Raw genomic sequence first — 15,944 nt, forward strand, 5'->3', positions numbered from 1 at the left:
CTTAAATATACTCTACACGATGTCCGCCTCCACAGTGTAGGGACCTGACGTCCCGGGCTCAATTCAATTCCCAGGGAGTAAATAAAAATAATGAAAATCAAACATTGTTTTTGACCATTTTTGTATATTTTAAATATTTTCCATTCCCGAGGTCAATTTGTCACTGACTCACAAAGCTGGCGATTCGCCGATTTGTCATTGAAGTGATTTTTTAATGTTCAAACTGAATGGCAATAATTTTTACAACTCTGAACTGAGCACACTCTTCCAAAACTACCTGGGCAGGAGCCATAATGATCTAACTTACCAACAACAATAAAAATTTTGCTTTTGCTTTGTGTGTTAATTTAGTTGTAATTTAGTCTTTATGTTATTGTAATAAAAAAAATTAAAAAGTGTGTTGTATGAACAAATTGTGTGATCTTCATTAGTGGTGAAATGGGTTAATTTTGAAACTTGTAATGGGTGTTTTTGTAAGAGCTTGAGAAATTTAAATAATAATACAAGATAGAAATATTGTAGGAATGAATTTTTTTAATTATTATAATCTGGTAGATAATTTCATGGCATTTATTTTTTAAATATGATTTCCGGAATATGTCCGCCGTGGCTATGAGTTACATAGTCCATTCGATCAGTCTAATTTTTCAATAAAGCTGGGCGTATGGCGTCAATGGTGTCTCGAATATTGGCTTCCGATGCTTCGAGAGCTGCCGGTTCGTCAACATAAACCGATGACTTATCATAGAACGAGGAGGCAAGTTGACAGGACCACTTTTGGAAATAAAGTTGTCACCAAATTAATTTGCAAAGTATGGCAAGTTGTGCCGTCTTGTCGGAACCAAATGTCGTCGGTGTTTAGCTAGTTAATTTTTGGAAATGGCTCTTAATTTACCGTAACGGCAGTTCCTCCATCATTTCTAAAGAAATAAGGACCGATGATACCACCAGCGTAAACCGCACCAAACAGTCAATTTGAATGGATCAATTCATCAATCATTAATGGTTTGAGGATTGTCTAATATACTTATTGCTCCATATACGGCAATTTCGCTTATTGACAAAGCCACTTAACCACACACGAGCTTCATCATTAAACATAATTCTTCAGTAAAAATGCTCTGTGAAATTGGCGGACAGATAATTTGGAAGCGTTGTTCTGGAGTTAAACAATTCATGATAAATTGCCAAACGTTACTGAACAGAAATGTGAACACAATTTGACATTCTCAACTGTCAAACCGTAGACTAACTTCTCATGCAGCTAAAAAAAACATCCTACATAAAAAAATTGCAATCTAATAAAAAAGTTAAATAAAGTTGCTATAATTCAGACTTTATGGAAATAGAAAAAAAGCGTTTAAACAAAATTGAAACATTATTGATAACCGAAGTGAATTTAGTACGTATGTATAAATTCCTGAAGATGACGGTGCTTGTCAAAACTGGTCGGAAAAAAGTTTCAAAAATAAAAGAAAACAAAATAACCTCAAAAAGTTCCGAACGTTTCGAGGGATCCGTCAGTTCGAGGAGCTTTCCTGTCCTCCTGAGTTCTGCCATCCGGATTGCGTTCCGCTCGTTCCCGGTTCCGGCGAGAGTGGTGGAGAGTCGGGGAACGGTATTTCCTGATAAATGAAAGTAGACGTGTCACACATCACAGTAACAGCAGGTCCTAATAACCTATTTCATTTACTACTCTCACGGCTAAGAGATGAGCCCTGTTCCGGATGTTTGGCAGTTGTTATTTCTGACTGAACTTTCAATACACCCCGAGTCGGAGTCATGTCAGAAATATTATTTAAATGTCAACGATGAAAAAAATAATTATAAAAAAGAAATGTTATTTAAATGTCAACAAGAAAATGTAGTAATCAGTCTTATGTTCTAGGATGCTGGATGTTAAAGTGGAATGGGATATATATTACTCAAAATAAAGAAGCTCAAGATAATGTGGAAAAGTAGACTAAGGAGGAATTGTAGTTGAGAAAAGAAGGATTATCCTCTCTTCTTTTCCTGTCTATCTTAGATTTTACAATTTAAATAAAAGCACGGGTTAAAATTTTACATTTTGTTAGTGAGTTCCATAATACTGACAACTCAAAAAATTTTGGTATACCCACTTGAGCTTAGAGTATAAGTTGTGCGAGATTTCTCGTCCACATTTTTTTGTCAATCTTGGACTTGAATAAACCGGTGTTAATTATTATCATTATTTTTCCTCGTCTCTGTTTCGTCTCTGGCATTTAGCCACCAATTTCTCGAGAATAAACATCAGAACTACAGTTCTACTAGTCTATCAGACTTTTCAACACATTTAAAAGAAAAATCTCAATGAACAGCATTCAAAAGTAATTTTTGAATGAATTTAGAATTAGCAACGTTTACACTATCTAACCCATCGAAAAATGACACATTTTTCGATAATAATGCATTCTGATCTGAGAAAATCATTAAAAATATTTATAAAAATTACACAAGAATAATTTTTCTTCCTTCATATCGAATGAGCCCGCTGTTAATTAATGTATCAAATGCTTTCGGTTACAACTGATGATAATACTAGACCTTATATTTGTACTCGCCGTGTGCCACAGTCCACAGTCCCTCCTTCACACTCGCCGCAAAAGGACCCACTATCCTCGGGGCCCATCGCTAACACTCCCTCCCCGGAGACACTCATCAGTTTGTTTGTTGAAAACACTGTCGATACAATGCAGTGCCCTTTGCACCACCGGAACATATTAACATATAAAGAAATAAAAGCATCACAAACCCCCGACTGGCACCTACAGCATTTTGCGATGCGTTTATTCGAGTCAGCGAGACAGGAGCGATATAACACCCGAGTGCAGATGCCCCGGCTGCAAATGATGACCGAGCTCTCGTAGCGGAGCGGGGTTGAGAGAAGTTGACAATTTATAGAGATTCAATGGCAAATGGACATTATTTTTACCGCCAAATTATCTCTCGTTATCTGGCTTACGAGCGTAAACAATTTTCCATAAATAGAAATATGACTTTTCACTCACTCCTTCGGTTGACTCTTTGCCTTGTTGAGCGTCGCCTTGGACTTCATAGACGCTCACGCCGGGACAACCGACTCTCCGCAGGCACCCCACGGCGATTCTGTCATCGCCCCTGATCTGAAAATAATTACAAATTTATTTATTTACAGCCCGAGAGACAATATTACAAAAAATATCGTTAATAAAAATTAAAGCAGTACATAGTCAGAAAGCGTAACATTGATTTTATAGCGAATAATTAGTTTTGGCATCAAACTGAGAGAAAAAATTGCGATGTTAGAATACTGTTCCTTGTCGAGTTATTGTAAAGTGGGAGAGATATTACTCCGCGCAGTAGGAGTAAGTAATATACTATACATTCTAGACATTGAATGGGAATTGTACTTTTGTATTAGATCATTATTATAAGAGACATATTTCAAACATTGATAAAGTTTACAAATTCATTTTTGATGTGATATATAAAGATGTTAGCTCGCTCGGCTCCACTATGTTTGGGATATTGTTAATTCAATCGTGTAGGATGTTTCTTCTCTCCGTTCTGGTTTTACGGCTTCTTATGAAACGCTTTCCATAACGCCGTACGCTGTCACATTTTTTGCACGAGTAAAATATCACTCGGGAGATTTTTGGGACCTCACGAGGGCTTCGGTGGGCCGAGATGGCACTACTCAAATCTAAGTTTGCCCAAAATAGTTGGGGAGATCAGGGTGACAAAAATTTAAAATTTTCCAATTATATTCAGCGTAGATAGATATATATTTAGGTACCTTCTAGAAACTTTCACACAATTGACGGTACTTCACAGTACACGAATGACCTTTAGTTGTTTCCGTATTAACACTTTTCTTATCATTCGTCGCGTATGGGGCATGTTTTGTTAAAACACATACGGCTATGCGAGCCGCGTGGAACCGGTTAAAGGTATCGAGACAAGACGGTGTGTACCATAGAATGAAAAGCAGAATTTTTATGTGACAACGGATAACTATGTGTCGGTTGTTTCTACATATTTCTAATGTAAATTCAATTTCATTATGGGAATGAATATGAATTTATTAAATTTAAGAATGATCTTAATCGGCCTGTTCTGTTCTGTTCCTGTCCATACACAGAATATATCTTTTCCACAGGAAAACATATTTACTAAAGGTGATTTACAAATAAGAATTTAAATTCTAAATAATTAACAAAGATATCCGCTATTAAGGGCGATGCGAGTGCTCTCATCGATAACCCTCGATTTGGTTATAAATGATGTGATTGAATTTCAAATCATTTTGATAGATGGAAAAGGCATGAAAGATTATTACGTATGTACGTATATAAATTATTTGGCAGATTGGAACTTTTTCAAATATCTAAGACAATGTTTTCGATTATTTCGGTGGGCATATTAGAAAATAAATTAATAATGTCAAAAGATACTAATTTACGTATTGACTAGTATGGATTGTCAAAAATACGTAACTAATATACGGCTACATTCACGTTTTCTAAGAAAAACGGCACATCTCAACTTTTTGTAGCCCTAATGGGCTAATGTCTTCTTCCGGCCCCCGTCAGTCCCACACTCCCGCACTGTTAACAAATTTGTGGTTCGAGGAGAGGAATGCGAATGGTGTTTGTGATGGTGGAAGATATTACCGCTATCGGGAGAGGAAACAGAGTACACGCAAATGTATGAACACATATTCGAGTAGGTCCGACTCTTTCAAAGCTACTGCTATTAGAAAAAAATTACAATGCCGAGTGTCCGCTTACTGAAATTTTAATCGTTCCATTTTTTCTTTGCACACATCTAAAGATACAGATTGACAATAGAAATACTGACCTTCAAACTCTGCACTTCATTGCGGTCCACCATTTTTGCGGTAGTACTTTTTTTGACAAAATGTCTGACCGAGTTGGCCCATTTGATCACCAGATTCGGTCGTTTTCTAATCTGGTCAGATGATGATGTTTCGAGGCCGGCCGTCAGCTCCTAATAAATTAAGCAAAGTGATATGCCACGCATTACAGTAAATGGTTCTCAACCGAACAAATCACTTCATTCTCGACCGAGTGTTCAATACGTCCCTAGTCAGGGTTGTAAGTATTTGGATGAACAGTTTACTTTAATTCAACTTTAATCGGCATAAACTTGAAGTGGTCAATAGTCAACAAGAATAAAATAGAATAGGTTAATAAATCGATAATATCGTAATACTTATATTGGTAGTAACGGCAGCAGCGCTCATACTGAATCAGTCATCTGCCCTACCGATGACGAAAGCAGAAAACGGAAGGGCAACTCGGGAGGGCTGCGCCCGTGTAGAGCACCCGGCCGCTGCGGTGTCGGAGTTGCATCTGCAGTCATCTGTAGCCATCCGCAACTGCTCTCAACTGGCAAGCTGCTCTCCGGAGGGACTTTGAAGATCGTTACATTCATCTGTTTTAATTGTGTGTGCGTGTATGTGTGTGTGTGTGTGTGTGTGTGTGTGTGTGTGTGTGTGTGTGTGTGTGTGTGTGTGTGTGTGTGTGTGTGTGTGTGGTGTGTGTGTGTGTGTGTATTGTTACAATATGTATTACAGTGTATATGTTTATGTTGTTCGCGACCGAGTCGAGTCGATAGAACGAAACTACGGAAGGTCTATTATCTGAGTAAAGTATCTATTACGGTAAGTGGTTAATTTTCAGTCTTATCTCGGTTTAGCGTCTCTAGAGGTGAAAAACGGGGATGAGTAATGTTACTGTGTGTATGTATATAATCTATATAAGGAGTTAAATTGATCGATTTGACTGTCTGTTGCTTCTTGTATGCTGGCAGTGTCGAACCGGTGTCAAAGGTGCATAATATGTGCAAATGAATGTTGACAAATCCACAGTCACGGTGTTTGAAAGAGACGAAGGAAGAGACCTCGTCAGGGGTCCGGTCAGTACAGTGTGATGTGTAATAGTAACCGACTCAGCCCGCCCGACGACGAATGACTGCAATAAAAATACAAAGGGCGAAATATAAACTCCGGAGCCGCCGTGTCGGGTCGCAGTCAATCTGCGACTCGGGTACAGAAAAAAGTACCAAAAATAAAAGTAGTTAAAAACAAACTTGTTTAAATGTGCCACAAAGTATTGACAATATATATTTTTAAAAACATTCAAAAGGAAAACAAATTACCTCGAACGATTCTGACGGATGGATCAGGGGGAGGAGCTCTCCTGTCAAGGATTTCGTTCCACTTGATCCTCCAGCCGCAGGCGATCCTTTGGCAAGCGGTATCTCCTGGTAAATTAAAGTAGGCATGTACGCATCACAGTGACAACAGGTCCCCATTATTAACTACTTTTTTTTTTTAAATGACTAGCAAAGCCTCTATTAGAGTCTTATTATGTCTGCAGGTAGGATAGAAAGGATAGGGAAGCTAAATGTGAAAAATACATCACAAACACCCAGACCAATTGAAAATACATTTTTCTTGAATTCACTTTGCAATTAGTGGGAATCCAACTTGCGACGCCAATTTTGCAGTCGAGCGTCTACCCAACTACGCCACGGCGCCTGTCCGATTACTACTCTCTTTGCTAGGAGATACACTCCTGCACTGTTCCGGGTATTTAAGAGTCGTTATTTCTGATTGAGTATGTCAGAAATGTTATTCGAATGTGAAAGGTGAAACATTATTTTAAAATGAAAAACTAAAGTGTTCGAGCACTGTTTCAAGTTGTCGAACACTGCTCGAACCTCGTCAGCATGTTCAGAGGGTCATGTTTTTTGATTTTTAGTTCTTCGTCAACATCGTGCATAGGCACTAGCGATAGAGACGTCGTTAGGTCAATCTAAAGGGATGAATAAGTTTAGTGGCCCTAGAAAGGACCTTCACTCGTATGTACTCTAGGAATCATTCAGTAAATGGTAAGGCACGGGAGTTGTTCCCCGCTGATCGCCAGAGACCGCTACCGTACGGAAGTACGGAAGGAGAACAGCTCTCAGGCCTAGAGACATGATGATAATACTAGAGACGTTCGATTTGTACCCACCGTGTGGTGAGCCACAGTCCCTCCTTCACACTTGCCACAACAGAATCCGCTGTCGTCGGGATCGATTGCCGCCACTCCACCCCCGGAGACACTCACGCCGCACCAGAGGCAGAATGAAACCCCCTTCGAGAGAGACTTCTCGTTCATCTAGAGTGTGAAAAGGAATTCATCAGTTCAGTCCGTATCGCACACATTTTTATAATACCAAAATTGTATAATAACAACAAATATAATATACTGACCTCGTAAACATTCGCGTTCGGGGGTAGGCTCTCGCCCTCCAGCGTTTGCCCTCGGGCTTCACATGTCGATGATTGTTTTCCACTCGGGTCAGTAACGGGGTTGTTTTCTCCGTTCTGCGGTGACCGAGGTTCTTCTACAACGGGCGACAGCTCCTTCAAAATTATACATATTAAAGTAAAAGCTGTATAAACAAAGAAAACACCCCATGACGCAGCACCCTTAACCGACCGTGATCATTTTAATATCACTAGTACAACGTCTCGTCCATCAGTCCTACCAGATTCCCAGATCATATGCACCAGCATGCGGCATGCGACCGACTCTACATGTTAGTAATCACGTTTTACCCTCCACCGAATAGCGCACTTCCTACTTGCGATCTCGAGTCGAGTCCGTGAGAGAGAAAACAGACTTATCAACCGAGTCAAGAGCCGGATCAAATTTTTAAACATAATAAAGTATTGTAAAACGGACGAATATAATGGACGAAAATCCGGTCAAATGTAAAAAAAATAACGTCTCATTAATATTAAACGTGCTTAAATTGAAGTGTCGCCGCATGTAAACATTTTTTAGCGCTCATGATAATCAAAAATTATGTCTCAAACTTGATTGCCAAAAGCAAGAGCGTCGATATCAAATATCAAAGACGAGAATCCAAAGACAATAGATATAATTTTTTTGCATTTTGTGTGGATTATTCGTAGGTTAAACACGGTGATTATGTTTTAAAAAATGTTTTTTTATTTATATTCAACCAATTTTTATATAACGGACCGTCGGCTTTAACAAACACCCTCCCCCCACTTAGTGCGTAATAAAGAGGTTTTCCAGTATTTTATTTATGTAATGAACATAATATTGATATAACATTTACTGATTATAACATTTTGAGGCAGTATTGGCCTTGTACTAGAATTAAGAGACCATCAATATTGGCGTTGGTATCGCTTAAGGATAATCGCATAGATTAACTCGGATATAAATGTAATCGAGCGAGACTACCGGATGAGATTCACAAAAGAAATGGAGTTCGCCCAAAAGGAGGTCTGGAAGATGTTGAGGTAATGTAAAAAACCCATAAATGACTACACTCAAACCACAAAAGTTGCTATTATACAGTGGGAAGACTATTTCAGAACGGCAGAAAAACATCAGGATTACTTCATACGTGACAACAGTACGGAAGAGATCAAATTCAAAATGAAATGAGTAGTCAGAGGACTGAGGAATAGAAAATGCTGATAAAATATGGAAGAGGTAAACTTCGTACACAAATATACCGCCTTAAATGAAAGATATTTAAAACATGAAGTATACCGACAGAATGGCGAGCAAGTATAACTGTCCGTATTACAAAAAGGTGAAAAAAACAGATCAACTTAAAATGCAGTTTGTAATCAGTTATAGCAAATAAAAACCTATCAGCGAAAGCTAAACTGGCAGTAAACATGGAGTTGGCAAAAGAAGGATGAAAGTAGACTGAATGCAATCCAAATGCGATCTCTCAGAAAAATGTGCGACAAAACGATGTATGATAGATGTTCGAATAGTGAAATGAGGAAGGAATGCAAAGCTGAGACAAGCATTATCGATAATGTCAAGAAAGGTGTATTGAGATGGTTTGAACATGTAGAACGAATGAGTGAGGAAAGAACGACAAAACAAATTTATAAGGCGAATGTAATTGGAAAAAGGAGCAGAGGAAGACCGAGAAAAACTTGGCACAATCAGGTATGCCAAAAACAATCGGCGGGTATGTATGAGGAGATGCATGAACTTGGAAGAGGCGAAGAATTTTTGCAAAGACAGAGTGGTGTGGCGTTCTATTCTCTCTGCCAACCACTGCGGGGAAGCGTTTGTTTTTAATTAACTTAAAACGCCATCTTTGTTGTGAGACAAATAAAGTTAGTTGAAAAAACAATAGAGTCCAATAAAACAGCTCACCTCTGCTTTGTAGATCGAAAGCATTCGACAGTCAGATCGAAAGACGTCGTTAAAATATTGTTCTAATTCTAATATTGTTATTAACTAATTAAACTAATTAAAGATCTGAACACCGACAGCTACACTGGGATCAAAGTGGATGGCGAACTCGCAAGTTCAGTTTTGACTGCAGTCGGAATCGTATAAGATAGGCTCGGGCCGTTTCTTTTCAATTTGGTCACGGATGAATTGATCGAAGAGGTTGCCGACACGAACCCGGGCTACCGACTGGGCGGGAAAAGAATCAGCAACGTCCGCTACGCTGATGATGCCGTCATAATCCTCCAAAGAACGCTTTTCAAGAAAAAGTACAAAATGATGATATCTACCGACTAAACAAAAAGCATCACCATAGCAAAGGGTCCAGTAAGATGCAAACTTGTCGTGAATAACAGAACCATCGAACGGGGATGGGATTGCCTCGGAGTTGACGTTAGTAGCGACGGTGATCTTTATGGTGAGACTCTGAAACAAATAAGGCTGCAGCTATGTCCGGATGCCTCAGAAATTCAGCGTGGAGGAACAAATGCACGAGAATAGAAAATTACTTCTATAACCAAATCTCCACTGGGAACCTCGGAGATGAAAACTCTTCTATCTATAACCGGAAACACGTTGCGAGACCGCATAAGAAACACTGATATCCGGAGCATGTGCAAGAGAAAATATATTGTGAAGTGGGGACGACAACAAAGGCGATACTGGAATGAACATTAAAAAAAATTCCAAAAGCACCAGGCGGCGGCACAGACATCCTCAGGATCTATAAAAAGAAGAAAAGTCGTGTTAAAAATAAATATTTTTGTAAATGTTTAAATTCCACGTTGGCCTACTAACCTCCGGCACAGCGTCCAGCGTTGGCGCCCTCTCCGAGTACAGGACAGGGCACCTGGCATCTCCCCGTCTCGGCTAGCTCTCCATATCGACTTTCCAGACAGTGGTCGGACCGCACGGTGGCTCACAGAGAGACTCGGATTCAGTCCACAGTCCAGGAAAGTCAGTAAAACCTCTTTCAAATAGGTTTGAATTTTAACAAGTGTTCCCTCAAACCTCAGCACTCTTTATTATTATTTTTATTTTGTTAACTATTTTGTAATAATACTAATTGATAGATTTAGAAAGGGTCTCGCTTTAGTTTTTTTATCGGAACATTGTTATTTTGTTTATTTACATTAGTTTAGAATTTGCACCACATAAAGTCGAGCCGGAGTCGACATTCGAGTAATAAAACCCATGCGGAGCCACACTCGACACGCATTTGAGAGTGGTGAGGGTCAGTGTGTCGGAGATAAAAATGATCTCCATCGAATTACCTATAAGGCGGTAAGTATTTTGTTTTCGTTTTAATGAAACGTTTTATAGATTTTGTAATAAGACTACAGAAATAAAACGACTAAAATCTCGGTGAGCGGTGTTATATATAGATATATACTAACATTACTGACATTTTGTAAAAATGACTGACCGCAAAGTGAATGCTATAAATGTTGATAATAACATAGCATTGTCAGTATGTATTGCTGTTCTAGACTGATGTTATAAGCATATACGTAGAAGTGGAGAAAAGCCGAAGAAACTTAGCACAATAGAGTGTTTTGAATAGTCGAGCGCAGTCAGGTCGAGTCAGAATAATCGGCAGGTATGTACGAGGAGATGCGTGAGTGTGGAAGAGGCGAAAATTGTTCTCAAAGACAGATCGGTGCGGTGCTCTATTTCTTCTGCCTATGCCGGTTAGTTAGTTAGTTTTGTTAGTAAACACACGCTTGCTAAAAAACATTGCTTCAAAAAATGAATATTTAAAAAAATGTAAAGATATTTGGGATAGTATGATTGGGATAGTCTCCCCTGTGAAATGAAAGTGTTAGTCTAAAATATTCTACCACCTCTAAATGTACTCGTGCAAAGGAAGTCTGCCCGACGGGTTCGGGGTAAATGGAAACTGGAAAATATAATAAAATCGAACTTTATATTTTAATATTACATTATTTGATTGTATATACCGTTAGTGGAATCATAGTTAATTCTCTATCTCTCCATCTCGCTGGCCAACTTGTCGACAATATTACGGGACTAGAACTTCCACTATCCTTCTGATATAATACCACCCCCCTGTTCCCATATTACTTTTACAGATTACCGTAGTCAAAACGATACAGGTAACGGAATAATGAAGATACCGCGGGCATCATAAAATCTCCTTTTCATTCACTATCCGATATCCGACACACGATACTTCGGCTTTGACTTTTGGCTTAACTATGCTACAAATACCGCAATTTCAAAATTAATAATTCAAAAGAAAAATGTTTTTGATAATTTATAAACACTGTGCAGTACCATTGTTGCAATTACAATTGTAAAATATAGATATTTCAATTCTAAATATCAGTGAAAATAAGAACAAAAATACACGAATTGAAAATTATTCTTGCACAATCAAAAGAAATTCCTAACATACTACTGTCCAAAAAGCATCTGACAGGATTTTCGATTTTCTCTATTAATCAACTTAATTTGAAAGGAAATTAAGTCGCCATCGATTTAATGCGAATATAATTTAATGGTCGAGTCGAGGTATAAGTAAGAATTTAACAAAATGCCAACAATAAAATGTGAGTTTCTAGAAAATAATTCCTTCGCTGGATCACTTTGTATGTCAATGTTTAACCTAATTTTATACGCGCATTGTAAATTATATAAAATTACCTACAAATTGCATACGAAAATTTCATTCGAAGCTGAAATAATTTCTGTAATTTGCGATTCACCAAATGCGGATCTGTAAAGTGGCCGCTCGCGTCACTCGCGGTGACGTGTTCCCATTTTGACAAAACCTAACTAGATTTTTTTTAGAAAAGTTCTAATAGATATGTCTAATAATCTGTCGAGCCTGGCTATTTTGTTTCCATTAAGATACACGTACTCGTACATTAGTACGGAGATTACAAATCGGAAAGAACTGCGACACGACGGCGGAGATGCATAATTGGCATAAGGACCGCTATACTGTTATCCACAGACTAACTAATTTATAAACTGTTATCGAGTAGGGAAAATACCGACCTCAAATAGAGGCTCCTCGAAGCCGAAATTATAGTCTCCACTGAATAGCGAGTCCATTTTCCAGTTCGAAATCGAGGCAGACGGCGAGAACAGCGCTACAATGCGGACGGCGAGATCTGTCAGTACTAGAACGACCAAAGACAAACTATATAATCTATCTAGAACGACCGATCAGATTGGGGACCATAGACAAATAGATTGCCATATAGAAATGGACAAAATGAAAACAGTACTTACCTATTTGGCGCATTTTAGAAATTATTATAAATTCTGTAGAGTGGATTGTCAGTAAAAATTTCCAAATATTTAGAATTAAAAAAAAAATGCATTAAAAACGAACAAAATTTATTTGCTATTTTGATTGTGGGTCGTTCAAAGAACTTCAGGGTGATTAAAGTTAAAATTTATTGCATTATTTACAGTGCAGTAAACTTTATATTTTTTTTATTTTGTTAAGCATTGTATTTAAAGAAAATAATACCTTTATTTACGTCTAAAACTCGTGTTCATACATGTTATACAGATTGGAAATATGGTATCTCCTTGTTTATGGACTTCTTAATCCCACACTCATAGTTTATTTCAATAGGTAGAGGTTTCACTGTATACATAAGTCTGGATGAATCGATACATATTTCTCCAAAAAAAATCGATTGATGATAATAATGATATTTATCTAAAATTATTTATGCATGAATGGTATTCTCCTTTACCTATAGGTCTTATACTATATTTTAGTTATTATTAAGTTAACAGCGTAACAATGTACTGAATGTTAATAACAGGACTCTTGACTTATTATTCTCTAGCTTACCATCATTAAAGGTAAATAAATGTATAGAATCATCGGTCCCCGTCGATGCATATCATCCTCCTCTAGAAGTAGTCACTAATTCCAACGATTCCTTTTTTTATCCAAACTTTCGAGGACTTTTATCCAAAATTTATAGGAAAATGTCCCACCGATAATAGCTATAGTCTCCTGCTACATTCTTAGGTCACTGCTCACATCATAACGTATTACGTTACGACCCCACCTTTAGGGGACATGTAAATCAGCATGTTCTAATAGCCAAAGTGACAGCGGCAGGAAAGTAAGTAACCCTACTGGGGACCCCGGCCCTATAAGGAAACTACCCGCACCGACTGGCCAACCTCCCGCGCTCTATACTCACCCTTTGAACCTACGAAAAAGCCTATGGAGGATTGCATTGAATTGATAATAATATCAATGAATAACAACTAATCATTAACATGGCACGGATGAATGCAATAAGATACGTCTTTAAGTATTAACAAAAAATGTGCGATTCACTTTTGAGTTTATTAATGTAAATCCAATGTAGATAATTGAATCGTTATCATTTTTGCCATGGACAGTTTCCTTTTAACTCTAATAATTTGGTGAAAACTAAAAAAAATACAGTCCGAGACCCTTAATAAAGACACCCGAGGGGGACTTCGGAGGAGACACAAACCTAAAATGAAAACTATTCATTTTATTCTGAGGTTTGACCTAAGATATAGGCTACAAATTTATGCACTTAAGAAGTGTGAAAAATAAACCTTAAATACTGAAAATTTGTCACCATACCATAGCATATTTGCTAGAGTCCTGGATTCGTGTCTGCCCGAGCAGGTCCACTTCTGCGCCAGGTGGCTTCTAGACCATGTTTGCCAGTTCACCCGTTGTTTGATACAATAGCATTTGAAATGTCGAGTGTTCGTTAGCTGATTCTATATCTGTATTATAGTTATCTCAACTTGAGTTTAGTAACATCTTTAGTTTTGTTGACACTTTTAATAATGATATTTCATGTGCAGGGTGAACAATCCAGTGAATGACATAATAAATCATATTAAATAGTGTATTTTTTGTGTCCTTTTTAGATGTGTGTAAGAATTTAATAAAATATATTCCTCTATGCACCACTGCACAGGGTGCATTTTAGGGTCAGAAGGTAAATGAGTTGAAAAAACAGCATGGCGAAGTAACGTTAGTTTAGAGAGAAACTTCACAACTCCAAATGTCGTTCCTTTGTTATATCAAAGCTTATAGAATAATAAAATAATACAAGTATTTTTATTATTTGTCAAATTGTAACAGTGAGATGACTAAGTTTCTGAATACGAGGTTTTCCAAAAGATATTGTTACATCCCCTATCTGCGAATACATTTCATTGAAATTTGTGGAGCTAGTCAAGTTATTGCACTCGAAATACAGTATCTACTCACCGAATTAGACCCACCCTTAGTAATTCTTATTTCGGCGGTAATAACAATGTTACAATATTTTCTTCTCGGAATTGCTATTGTTTAATATTTCTCAATATACAGATAATCTTAAAAAAGCAAAAGACTGCAGTTTTGCGGCGTTTATAAATCTGGGAACTCTATCTAATAGACAAATTGCCGACGAAGAAAGTGTTTCCCGGCGTTCTGTTGACAGGAACGCGTTTTCTCCTTTACCTATAGGTCTTATTATACTATATTTTAGTTACCATTAAGTCAATAGTATGACTTGTTATCGAAATCATCAAACCGTTATCCGCACCCCAATGGTGCATAGGGCGCTGCATTATATAAACGCAGTGTAATCCTGATCGTTAACACACGAAGGAAAGGTGATCAGCCCTCCGCTTCAGGTAACTACATTCACTAGTATCTACTTGTCCTACACTCGATTATGGTGTGACGATTCTAACTGAAACTTGGCTCACACCAGACATAAGTTCATCCGAGTAAGGAACAAATTTACTAGTAAAATGATCAGAGGCGGAGGAGTACTTATATGTATCGACACAATATACCAAGTACAATCATTAAAAACTAAACACAAAAACATTGAAGAATTATTCATCCAAATAAATATGGGAATACTTCATTGATACAGTCATCATTGGTAGTACATATATCCCACCAAATTCTGATACTGATGTTCACAAACAACACTGCGACGATGTGAAAGCAATTTACGACAAGTCACCAAATGCCACATTCCTACTTGCGGGTGACTACAACCTTCCAAATTTAAATTGGGACAATCTCGATGCAACTAATCCTAATGAAGCCGAGCGTATTATAATTGGCACGTCATTATTCCTGGGCGTAACTCAGTGTAACCATAGTAGTAGTCACTAATTCCAACGATTCCTCTTTATATCCAAACTTTCAAAAAGCTGATTTTACCATGACTCGGAACTTTCTGTATTCGAGGGATCGGAGGGTTATCGAAAAATATGACATCAATCAAGCAATATACATTTTTTATTTAGTGTTGCAAGAATCTATTAATATGTATGTGCGTATCCTATTTCTGTGCGTGGACTGAGCAGTTACCCAAAATGGTGTACTAGTGAATTAATTCAAATTATTAAAAATTAGAAACAATACAAGATATCAAATTCACTAGTGAATTTCGCAGATTGAGAGCTCTTAAAATTGTCTCCTGCTATCGGTAACCTGTTTTCGCAACCACACTTCCCTTCTCTAATGTACCCGAATGATAAGCCTAGTAATAGTGTTGAACTTATTTGCAGATTTCTTATCTAAAAGTGTAAATCCAGCTAAGGAAAAGGTTCATTCCTTGCCTTCATCTTGAAATCCTT

The 15,944-nt window shown here is 37.7% G+C and overlaps 1 protein-coding gene across 1 annotated transcript; it reads right to left on the bottom strand.

The window, feature by feature from the left end:
* Positions 1-5,578: 5,578 nt before the first annotated feature.
* On the bottom strand, positions 5,579-12,440 carry LOC148313151 (uncharacterized). The gene is made up of 5 exons (XM_088267635.1): positions 12,336-12,440; positions 7,286-7,438; positions 7,044-7,190; positions 6,184-6,288; positions 5,579-5,996 (listed from the first exon to the last, which is right to left on the bottom strand). Exons 1-5 carry the CDS (start codon positions 12,390-12,392, stop codon positions 5,790-5,792), a joined length of 669 nt encoding a protein of 222 aa, XP_088123761.1. The 5' UTR covers positions 12,393-12,440; the 3' UTR covers positions 5,579-5,789.
* Positions 12,441-15,944: the final 3,504 nt, after the last annotated feature.

Source organism: Brachycentrus maculatus, unplaced genomic scaffold (assembly GCF_059751285.1).
Source record: "Brachycentrus maculatus isolate JH-2025_06_01 unplaced genomic scaffold, ASM5975128v1 h1tg000018l, whole genome shotgun sequence".
NCBI lineage: Eukaryota > Metazoa > Arthropoda > Insecta > Trichoptera > Brachycentridae > Brachycentrus > Brachycentrus maculatus.